Source organism: Ranitomeya imitator, chromosome 1 (genome assembly GCF_032444005.1).
Source record: "Ranitomeya imitator isolate aRanImi1 chromosome 1, aRanImi1.pri, whole genome shotgun sequence".
Lineage (NCBI taxonomy): Eukaryota > Metazoa > Chordata > Amphibia > Anura > Dendrobatidae > Ranitomeya > Ranitomeya imitator.
The window spans coordinates 658,116,767-658,129,101 of record NC_091282.1 but is presented as its reverse complement, the minus strand read 5'-3'; the positions used below and the strand labels follow the sequence as shown (position 1 = coordinate 658,129,101).

At 44.4% G+C, this 12,335-nt stretch overlaps 1 protein-coding gene across 1 annotated transcript in view; it reads right to left on the bottom strand.

Annotated features, from left to right (window-relative positions):
• Positions 1–9,347, bottom strand: part of ITGA10 (integrin subunit alpha 10) — a 49,777-nt gene extending 40,430 nt beyond the window's left edge. Inside the window, exons 1-6 of the mRNA XM_069728784.1 lie at positions 9,187–9,347; positions 6,755–6,866; positions 3,185–3,294; positions 2,926–3,014; positions 851–965; positions 410–537 (exon numbers count right to left, since the gene is read on the bottom strand). Coding sequence (XP_069584885.1) covers positions 410–537; positions 851–965; positions 2,926–3,014; positions 3,185–3,294; positions 6,755–6,866; positions 9,187–9,238 — 606 coding nt within the window. The 5' untranslated portion in view covers positions 9,239–9,347. The remainder of the gene's footprint in view (positions 1–409; positions 538–850; positions 966–2,925; positions 3,015–3,184; positions 3,295–6,754; positions 6,867–9,186) is intronic.
• Between the last annotated feature and the right edge of the window lie 2,988 nt (positions 9,348–12,335).

The window sequence follows — 12,335 nt, the reverse complement described above, 5'->3', positions numbered from 1 at the left end:
ATTCTATGCCTGATGAAGAGACCTGTGTAGTCTCGAAAGCTTGTAATTTGTTACCATCTTTTCAGTTAGCCATTAAAAGGTATCAACCACTGAGGACTCTCAATTCTAAATATTTTTCTATCTACTGGCAAACACGCTACAAATATATATATCTTTCCTGTGTCATGATACCCAGGACATCCTTCTCTGAGATTTTCTATTAAGGTAAAGTCTTCTAATTTATTTATTTTTTATCTGGATTTGTCCACTAGGGGGCATGATTTCATTTTAGTTTCTCTTACATTTGGACTGAACCATTTTTTATTGGGTTGCTACATGAGAAATGTATTGTTCTTGCCCATCAAAAAACTTTTTTTATTACATTTTTTTTTTAAAAAGAACAAGACAGTAAGCAAAACCAGTGGTTGACCTGGATCTGGTCTGGACTGATGAAAAATTTGCTGAGGATGTTACTGAGGAAATTCTGCACCTCGCTCCAGGGGTAGATGCTGTTAGACCCGTCCAGCAGAATGACAATGTCCAAGTATGTGGAGCATCCTGGGGCGGAGAGAGGAATGGAAGGACACTAGATATTAAACCGTACGACACCCCTAAAAGACATGTACCCAAGCAATACCCCTTAAAAAATTGCAATTTGACAGTACCCCAAAACTATATACTACATAACTAAATACACCCCATATATGTTTCAAAATTCATTAAGATTTTTTATGTGAATGAGTCCACTATGGGCAAAATTACATTAACACTTCACCTTTATGCTTTAACCAAACTATTTTTTTCAGTTTCTGCACTGAAACCCCCCAAAAATCTCTCCATGCCTTGTATCTGGCACATTGTCATGACTCACGCTGCGCTGTGGGGGCGATGGTCCCTGTAGGTTTGAAGGATTTATCTACGCTGGCGCAGATCCCAGTGCTGTACATGGAGGTTCCACATTCCTGGGACCAGAGAGGGGCGCAGACCTACAGAGAAACAAAGGGAGAAGTAATCCCCAAATACTTGGAGATGATCAGCGACGACCCATCAGTGAGAGCATCCTCAGCTGGGTCCCCGACCTGCCAGTTCCAGTCAAGAAAGGAAGAAATGTTCATTCTGGAGCCAGGGTGATCTGGTTCACTTTTTTTCAGGCCAAGTCAAGGCCTCCTAAGTTTGGTCATCAAACCATTATTATTGACCCATCAGTCCAAGTCAGAGCCTCCTTGGTAGGGACACGACTCATCTGTCTATGTCAGGGCCTTCTTGGTTAGTGCACGGACCCATCAGACCAAGCTAGGGCCTCCTCTGTTGGGTCACCGATATTTCAGTCCAAGCCAGGGCCTCCTCAGTTGGGTCATTGACCCATTAGTCCAAGCCAAGGCCTCCTCTGTAGGATCAAAACCCATCAGTCCAAGTCAAAGCCTCCTTGGTAGGGACACCGACCCATCAGTCAAAGTTATGCCTTCTCAGTTGAGGAACCGACCCATAAGTCCAAGTCAGGGCCTCCTCGATTGGGTTAACGACTTCTCAGAACTAGTTAGGGCCTCCTATGTTGGGTCAACTAATCCTCAGTTCAAGTCAGAGCCTCCTCGGTAGGGTCACTGATTTATCATTCCAAGTTAGTGCTTCCTTGTTTGAGTCACTGAGTAGTCAGCCCAAGTCAGGGCCTCCTCGATTGGATCAGTAACCCATTGGTATCTAACGTTTAAGTCAATGCCTTCTGAGTTGGGACACTGATCCATCAGTCTAAGTAAGGGTCTCCTCGGTTGGATCACTGAGCCATCAGCCCAAGTCAGAACCCCTCGGCTCTCCAACCTGTGATTCCAACTCAGGGCCTTCTCAGTTGGGACAATGATCCATGAGTCAGTCAGTCCAAGTCAGGGTCTCCTCGATTGGATCTCTGGCCCATGAGTCCAAGTCAGGAACATCTTGGTTTGGTTTCTGACTTGTGAGTCCAAGTCAATGCCTCCTCGGTTGGGTCCTCAACCCACGAGTCCAAGTCAGGACCTCTTTGGTCAGGTCTCTGACCCATCAGTTCAAGTTAGGATATCCTCTGCCAGATCACCACTGACACATCAGTACAAATCATGACCTTCTTAGTCGGGTCACCACCAACCCATAAGTATGCAGCCTCCATCACATATAGAAGTCGGGCACAACCCAATGACTTGTAGAATGTTTCATGGATAGGATCTTAGATGAACAAGAATTTGTGATCTTTTCACCATCTTATACTGAATCTGCGTCCTACTTTTGGGGTTTTTCCTAAACCCACCAGATTATTAATATTCTTGGCCAAGTCACGGGCACCTCCCGAACAGTGGTGCTTCGAATACCTGCACTATGTCTTTTATTGAGGTCTCTGGACTTCTGCTAAGAGATGCTGACTCAATGAGGAGTGCTTACTCAGGAAGAAACGGATGTCTTACCTGCCTCGGCCTCAGCAGTCACAAGACGCTTGTTTTGGCACAAGACGTCAGCAATTGCTGGTCCGGAGACCACAAGTATGCCTGCACCCCCTGCCCCCTCCTGGCATCTTCCTGCCATTAACTCGTGAATTACCATGACAAGGAAAACATGCCAGGGAGAGTGTCAACCTAGAACTAGGTGGAAAATGGAAAACATATCTAACTGACAGACGGTGCCCAAAGTATCAGGTTGTAAATTATGGCATTGTAGTGCTATTTTAGCAGCACTATATGGCACTCCTATATACATGGCATGGCAAGGTAACTAGGGCACTATTTTGCTTGTGCTACATGGTAGCACTATATGGATGGACCTGGTATGCGACTTATTACATCACTATTCTGTGTACACTATATGGCAGAACTATATGTACATTGTATGGCAATTTTACCACCCCAGAGTCTTACAGGACATCTGAAAAGTGGTTTTGCAAAATGGACAACCCCTTTAAGAATCAAAAACTTTCCATAAACTCACCACAAAACCGCCATGTGCATCCTGGGCCAGCGACATCCCGAAATGCATGTTATTCATCTGCCTGGAGATATTCTGAAGGGCGAGATCACCTTTAGCAATGAGATGATGATGGGGAGAGAGGAGGAAATACAGAAATTAGAGGGCCCCTTTAAATAATGTGGAACCATATGGAATGCATAGTGTTCTACCAGCGGCTGGGAAAGCTGGGTTACTATATGACCGCACTCCAGCCCCCGCGGTATCACAGGAAGATACTCACCCAAGCGGATCTTGGTGCAGGAGGAATTAGTTTGCGCTCCGACGGTGCATTTATATACTGCTCCCTGCCGGTTACCATCTGCCCCAGCCCACGGCGCCCCCACCAGGATCCTGCGGGAATAGGAGAAGGCTATGAAAAGTACAGAAGTGTACATGAGGTCCAACTGTAGTACTGTGAGGTCGGACAGGATTAGATACATGTCTCAGTGTTTAGATACATGGCTCTGTGGACATGTAACATGTTTTTGGCTCCCGCTCCCTCCCACCTTCCTCGGCAAGATATGTGGGGCTGTGATTCTCATTTCTCAGATGGAGAAAACAGCCATTAAGAAAGTGGGAAAAAAAGTCTTAAAGTGACAGTACATTATTTTTTTCAGCCTTCATCCCTTGGACCAGAGATGAGTCATGTCTGTGTCGTTATGTCTGCACACGAACATTCATTATTGGACACTCTTTTATACAATTTCCCATCTGGATAAGTTATTAAAGGGAACCTCCGCCTACCCAGGGCAGAGAGAATATGAGGCGCAAGGTATGAGAAGCTTGGATTTTCCCATCATTTACACACTGATGTAACTTGACCTAAAAGAGTGAATTATCAGACTTTGTATAAAGAAGGTTCCCACGAGACCCCACTTCCTATAGGTGGGTTGTACAGTGAGACCCCATTAGCCGTTTCTCATCTAGAACTCAGGACTCTTGTATGAATACTGCTGAATCCCTCTGCTCTTCCTGTCACAGCCACTGAGGTACATAACACAATCGTGTGTATATTCAGCCACCACTCAGTCATGGATGTATGAGCTCCCCCTAGTGGTGGCTGCAGACAGATTCTTATCATGCATCTGTGCATGCATGGAGCTCCCCCTAGTGGTGTCTGCAGACAGGATCTCATCATGTAACTCTGTATACATGGAGCTCCCTCTAGAGGTGGCTGTACACAGATTCTTATCATGTATCTCTGTATACAGGGAGCTCTCCCTAGTGGTGGCTACAGAAAGAATCTTATCATGTACCCTGGAGCTCACCCTAGTGGTGGCTGTAGACAGACAGAATCTTTTAATGTATCTAGGTATACAGGGAGCTCCCCTAGTGGTGTTTGCAGAGAGAATCTGATCATGTATCTCTGTATACAGGAAGCCCCCTCTTGTGGTGTCTGTAGGCAGGATCTTATCATGTTTCTCTGTATACAGGGAGCTCTCCTTATTGGTGCCTGCAGAGAGATTCTTATTATGTATCTGTGTATACAGGGAGCTCCCCTTAGTGGTGGCTGCAGAGAGAAAATCTTATCATGTATCTCTGCATATAGGGAGCTCCCCCTAGTGGTGGCTGCAGACAGAATCTTATCATGTATCTCTGTATACAGGGAGCTCCCCCTAGTGCTGGCTTCAGAAGCATCTTATCGTGTACCTCTGTATGTAGGGAGCTCCCCCTAGTGGTAGCTTCAGACAAATAGAATATTTAATGTACCACTGTATACAGGAAGCTTCCCCTAGTGGTGGCTGCAGACAGACAGAATCTTATAATGTATCTCTGTATACAGGGAGCTCCCACTAATGGTGGCTGCAGAGAGCATCTTGTAATGTATCTCTGTATACAGAGAGCTTCCCCTAGTAATGGGTACACACAGAATTTTATCATGTATCTCTGTATACAGGGAGCTCCCCCTAGTGTTGGCTGCAGTCAGATCTTATCACGTATCTCTGTATACAGGGAGCTCCCCCTAGTGGTGACTGCAGACAGAATCTTACCATATATCCCTGTATGGAGGGAGCTCCCCAGGGGTGGATGTAGGCAGAATCTTATCATGTATCTCTGTACACAGGGAGCTCCCTCTAGTGGAGGCTGCAGACAGGATCCGATCATGTCTATCTGTATATTGTATACAGGGAGCTCCCCCTAGTGTTGGCTGCAGTCAGATCTTATCACGTATCTCTGTATACAGGGAGCTCCCCCTAGTGGTGACTGCAGACAGAATCTTACCATATATCCCTGTATGGAGGGAGCTCCCCAGGGGTGGATGTAGGCAGAATCTTATGATGTATCTCTGTATACAAGGAGCTCCTCCTAGTGGTGGCTGCAGACAGAATCTTATGATGCATCTCTGTATACAGGGAGCTCCCCATAGTGGTGGCTGCAGACAGAATCTTATGATGTATCTCTGTATACAGTGAACTCCCCCAGTGGTGGATGTAGGCAGTATCTTATCATGTATCTCTCTATATACAGAGAGCTCCCCCTAGTGGTGGCTGCAGATAGAATCTTATCATGTATTTCTGTATAGAGGAAGCTCCTCCTAATAGTAGCTGCAGACAGAATCTTATTATGTGCTTGTGTATACAGGGAGCTCCCCCTAGTGGTGGCTGCAGACAGAATCTTATCATGTATCTCTGTATACAGGGAGCTCCCCCTAGTGGTGGCTGCAGACAAAATCTTATGATGTATCTCTGTATACAGGGAGCTCCCCATAGTGGTGGCTGCAGAACGAATCTTATGATGCATCTCTGTATACAGGGAGCTCCCCATAGTGGTGGCTGCAGACAGAATCTTATCATGTATCTCTATATACAGAGAGCTCCCCCTAGTGGTGGCTGCAGATAGAATCTTATCATGTATTTCTGTATAGAGGAAGCTCCTCCTAATAGTAGCTGCAGACAGAATCTTATTATGTGCTTGTGTATACAGGGAGCTCCCCCTAGTGGTGGCTGCAGACAGAATCTTATTATGTGCTTGTGTATACAGGGAGCTCCCCCTAGTGGTGGCTGCAGACAGAATCTTATCATGCATTTCTGTATACAGGGAGCTCCCCCTAGTGGTGGCGGCAAACGCAGAATCTTTTATGTATCTCTGTATACAGAGAACTCCCCTAGTGGGGAATTCAGACATAATCTTGTCATGTATCTCTGTATACAGGGAGCTTCCCTAGTGGTGGATGTAGGCAGAAGCTTATCATATATCTCTGTATACAGGGAGCTCCCTCTAGTGGTCACTGCAGACAGAATCTTATCATGTATCTCTTTATACAGGGATTACCCCCAAGTGGTGAATGCAGACAGAAATTTGTCATATTTTTCTCTTTACAGGAAGCTCTACGTAGTGGTGGATGTAGGCAGAATCTTACCATGTATCTCTGTATACAGGTATCTCCCCTTAGTGCTAGCTGCCGACAGAATCTTATGTATCTCTGTATACAGGAAGCTCCCCCTAGTGGTGGATGACGACAGAATCTTATCATGTATTTCTGTATACACGGCGCTCCCCCTAGTGGTGGCTGCAGAGAGAATGTTATCATGTATATGTGTATACAGAACGCTCACACTACTAGTGACTGAAGACAGAATCTTAATATGCATCTCTGAATACAGGGAGATCCCTCAAGAGGTGGATGTAGGCAGAATGTTATCATGTATCTCTGTTTACAAGTAGCTCAACCTAGTGGTGGCTTCAGACAGAATCTTAGCAATGAATACTTGTAGCATGACTTGGAATATTTCAATTTACCTTGCACCCCTTGCTTTTCTGCGTTCTGGGAGCATTGAACAAGGGGTGATTACTGTATCATGTAACTCACCATTTCTCTCCGTCTGCTTCATGCTGGAGAACTCTGTATCCAAACTGAGTGTCTTCAGGACCCCGGAAAACGTGTGGCCGCTTAGCATCAATGTTAAATGAATTGACAAAGTCTTCAATTAAAATAAAAAAAAATAGGGTTCATCTCTAGCATTTGTGATGCCATCCACCACGCCTCTTAACAGTGACAGTGCAGTGATAATAATGTGGCTGCAGCGACACGCTATGACAGTAGGGTGCTGTGGTGACAATGGGAGATTTAGCGTAATTGAAGGTGAGTGCTGTGACTTCGGTGGGTGGAATGACTTTAGGTGCTTTAGTGACAGTGAAGGAGGTTTGGTGACTGTGGTTTGCTAGGGTAACTCTTGCTTACTGGGGTAACGGTCAGGAGGACTGCAGTAATTCTGGGAAGCAAAGGTCACTTCTGGGGGCTGGAGTGACAGTGGCGGATACATTGACTGGAGGGGCTATCGCGGGTTCTGCTGGGCTGAGGTGGTCTTATAGTGTGGGGGTTGAGTTTAAGGGTTACACATGTTGCTATTTAAATTCTTAGTGGAGACTGTAAATTATAGCTTGTAGATGACTAAATACACATTACAATTTCTATATATACTCATCATCCACATCCTAGGACACCTCGCCCGGCAGGCACTCACGGTTATTTGTGTGGGGGCAGAGAATAAAAATATTTACTGAAGACAATGGCAAGAAAATGTCTGGTCACTGGGGTCAGAAGAGACAAAGGAGAAAATGACCCAATCCAGTCCCCAGACACAGCAAGGACGAGGTGGGCAATACTTAAAGGGGATGTGTAGCAATGGGAGGGTAATGCATGCTTACTGACTCATCAGTATATATGATTTTCAGACCCCTCATCTGTCGCTTCCTGGGGAAACCTCCAAATCCAATATCTCTCCAACAGTCAATAAATATGATGGAAGTCTCATGATCCCATTGACTTACTACATGGAGATAATTGAGGGGATAATGATATAGAAAAATAAAAGTAGCGGGATATATGATGAGTCATTTCTTCAGAGATACAGCCCCCAAATATACCCATAAGTGACAGAACTCAACGAGTGACAAGTCTGAGATCTCCAAGGATTCTCCTTGTCTGAGCAGAAGAAACAACTGAAATACATGGGATTCCAGATCAGACAACAGGAATGAACAAAGCTCATGAAATGTAGGATAATGTTGTCACTCTTGGACCCACAAAACCACCAACAAAGGTCCCCTGAGAACTACACTGGAAGCCACTAGTGCTCCAATATTCTACCTACAGCATTGGCAACACTGGAACTGTAAAAGCATCACCAGACGATCAAGAGCAAAAAGACTGGATCTACGAATGACAGCACTGGATCTACGAGAACAGCACTGGGCCCATGAAAAATTAACATTGTACCGACAAGACCCACAATGTGATCATCAACCCTGATATCTCAAGAGAAACAACACCAAACATACAAGAACGACACTATAAGAGACAAAATTGGACCTACAAGAACGACACTAGAACCTCAAAAGAGTAAAGACTAGACCGACAAGAATGTTATCACCAGACCCTCGAGAGGAACAACATTAGACATACAAGAATGGTAGTACAGAACCCACGAGCATGACAAAACCAGACCTTACATGAACGTCAACATTGGACCTTCAATGGTAACCACACTGGACCAACTATGGTTCGATGTTGGCAAAGAAAATTTGAGTCTTCATGGCTGTGCTGCTTCCCCAGAGTAAATTCATAATCATGTGTGCTGATAATTGATAAGGTTTTTTATTGGTAGCAAGACAATTCATTTCAGGACTGTATCGGTCCTTCATAGGATCCTCAAGATCACTGGACCTACAAGAAAGATAGTACGTGGACTTAGATGACATCAGTCCCATGAAATAGAGATAATACTATACTGACAAAAGCAAAAACTCTGGACGTTTGAGAACTAGAACATTGGGCCCATGAGAATGATCATTCTGGACCAATAAAAAGGACAACACGGGATCTACAAGAAGGACAGCACTGGACCCAAGAGAAGGACAATGCTTTTCCTATGCGTAAGATAACTCTGGAAAAGAATGACTACACTGGATCCACAAGTGATAATAATGGACCAGCAGGAACGACACCTTTCATCATGTGAGTGTGTCAACACCGGACTCATGAGAACGACAACATCAAACCCGTGAGATTGACAACATCGAACCAACAAGGGTATCAACACTGAATCCACAAACAACATTGAACCGGACAGGTAAAAATGACAACACTAGACCCTTGAGAGATAATGCTGGACTGAAAAGTGCAATAATTTGACCCACCAGAGAGATAATACCGGACCCCGGAAAGTGACCACTCCTGACCCATGTAGAAGGCATTATTCAACAAGTGGCCACTGTCAAAGCCCTAGAATCAAGGCTTACCATGTGTGGACAGGAGGAAAAGTAGGAAGGTGAGGGATCTGCTAGACTCCATGGTCACAGCTCAGGCGATGGGGAGGAAGAAAGTGCCCAGAATTTAGGATGCAGATGGGTGTTCCCCAGCCACAAGCTGAAAGCTCGCTCTGTCCTCAGTCCCTGCGTCTCCTACCCCCTTTCATTGGCAGCTAAAAATAATCCTGGTTTTTCCTGGACCCACTGCCTGTAAAATCAGGGGCAGCTGCCCAGGGGCGTGGATCCATGGAACGGCCACCCAGCAGAGGTGGAAACTGCCCCAAGCCACAGAGATGTGGATGATGAAGGGGTCAAGGTGAAATTCAACAAGCAGTGGAGGATGTGGGGGCGGAACATCTGCAGCACTTCAGGGGGTTAACACTTAGAAGAAGCTCTTCATCCTTCCCCCTTCCCTTTATTAAAACCTTGTCAGTCCTGGACTCTCTACGATGGTCACCCATCTTTTCCAGACTCCTGAATGGCAGCATAAATGTACATGTGATCAGAGGAACGATACATCCTCATTACTAAGCAGATTACAAGCCCAGGATTTGGGCTGGGGTGAGACCGATGCGCTGAGCTGGACTTTCTGTGGTCTAGTGATGGAATGTTGCAGCCTCCACGTTCCATCTTTACGTATACTTATTAACCCCTTAATCGTGCTGTCAGTGCATGATGAGAGTTGTAGTTTCACAACAGCATGAAAACAGCAGGTGGTGGATCACAAAATGAAAAACAGATTGGGAAAATGCTTAATAGCAATTCCAGAAAATATGAAGAATATAGATTAAAACATTAAAGCATGACTTATAATTTGTTGACAGATTCCTGCCCTCAATATTTAGACCGCAAAGCCAAGCTCTATATATAGGTGTCAGCATATATGAAAACGGATTACTCATTTACATAATGTAAATGAGCGCAATTACTAATGAAAGACGGTAGTGCAGTGCGCCATCTGGTGTTCATTAAGAAGAACTGCTGAAAACATGATGTGAAGTCATATTTAGTGCCTATCCTAATAACAGTGCGATCAGATTCCCCCATTCAGTGCAGTCTTCTTACCTAATAAAAGTGTGGTGTTTTTCCCCCAATCAGTGCAGTCTTCTGAGGTTGGGGTCAGATCTAACGTACAAAAATACGATCCGTTTTTTTATGGCCGAGATTATGAGATACGCAGAAAAGTTCCTGAACAGTAATCCGTATTCAATGCAAGGATGTGATTTTTCTCCAAAAAGTATCCGTGTGTCATTCGTATGGCAAGATTTTCTCGCCGGCTTGCAAAATGGACATATAATGGATCCATGGGCTCAATTATTCGTGAAAACATATATACAGTCTATATATATATATATATATATATATATATATATATATATATATATATATATATATACAGTGGGGCAAAAAAGTATTTAGTCAGTCAGCAATAGTGCAAGTTCCACCACTTAAAAAGATGAGAGGCGTCTTTAATTTACATCATAGGTAGACCTCAACTATGGGAGACAAACTGAGAAAAAAAAATCCAGAAAATCACATTGTCTGTTTTTTTAACATTTTATTTGCATATTATGGTGGAAAATAAGTATTTGGTCAGAAACAAAATTTCATCTCAATACTTTGTAATATATCCTTTGTTGGCAATGACAGAGGTCAAACGTTTTCTGTAAGTCTTCACAAGGTTGCCACACACTGTTGTTGGTATGTTGGCCCATTCCTCCATGCAGATCTCCTCTACAGCAGTGATGTTTTTTGTTTTTCGCTTGGCAACACGGACTTTCAACTCCCTCCAAAGGTTTTCTATAGGGTTGAGATCTGGAGACTGGCTAGGCCACTCCAGGACCTTGAAATGCTTCTTACGAAGCCACTCCTTCGTTGCCCTGGCGGTGTGCTTTGGATCATTGTCATGTTGAAAGACCCAGCCACGTTTCATCTTCAATGCCCTTGCTGATGGAAGGAGGTTTGCACTCAAAATCTCACGATACATGTCCCCATTCATTCTTTCATGTACCCGGATCAGTCGTCCTGGGCCCTTTGCAGAGAAACAGCCCCAAAGCATGATGTTTCCACCACCATGCTTTACAGTAGGTATGGTGTTTGATGGATGCAACTCAGTATTCTTTTTCCTCCAAACAAGACAAGTTGTGTTTCTACCAAACAGTTCCAGTTTGGTTTCATCAGACCATAGGACATTCTCCCAAAACTCCTCTGGATCATCCAAATGCTCTCTAGCAAACTTCAGACGGGCCTGGACATATACTGGCTTAAGCAGTGGGACACGTCTGGCACTGCAGGATCTGAGTCCATGGTGGCGTAGTGTGTTACTTATGGTAGGCCTTGTTACATTGGTCCCAGTTCTCTGCAGTTCATTCACTAGGTCCCCCCGCGTGGTTCTGGGATTTTTGCTCACCGTTCTTGTGATCATTCTGACCCCACGGGGTGGGATTTTGCGTGGAGCCCCAGATCGAGGGAGATTATCAGTGGTCTTGTATGTCTTCCATTTTCTAATTATTGCTCCCACTGTTGATTTCTTCACTCCAAGCTGGTTGGCTATTGCAGATTCAGTCTTCCCAGCCTGGTGCAGGGCTACAATTTTGTTTCTGGTGTCCTTTGACAGCTCTTTGGTCTTCACCATAGTGGAGTTTGGAGTCAGACTGTTTGAGGGTGTGCACAGGTGTCTTTTTATACTGATAACAAGTTTAAACAGGTGCCATTACTACAGGTAATGAGTGGAGGAAAGAGGAGACTCTTAAAGAAGAAGTTACAGGTCTGTGAGAGCCAGAAATCTTGATTGTTTGTTTCTGACCAAATACTTATTTTCCACCATAATATGCAAAAAAAATGATAAAAAAAACAGACAATGTGATTTTCTGGATTTTTTTTTCTCAGTTTGTCTCCCATAGTTGAGGTCTAGCTATGATGTAAATTACAGACGCCTCTCATCTTTTTAAGTGGTGGAACTTGCACTATTGCTGACTGACTAAATACTTTTTTGCCCCACTGTATATATATATATATATATATACAAATAAGTAGAAAACAGCCAGACAGCACTAACACCAGAAAATGCTGTGGGAACCGCTCACCTGTGTCCTGAAAGCCACGAAGCTCGGTCCTGGGTGCAAAGCTCCGCTGGATGA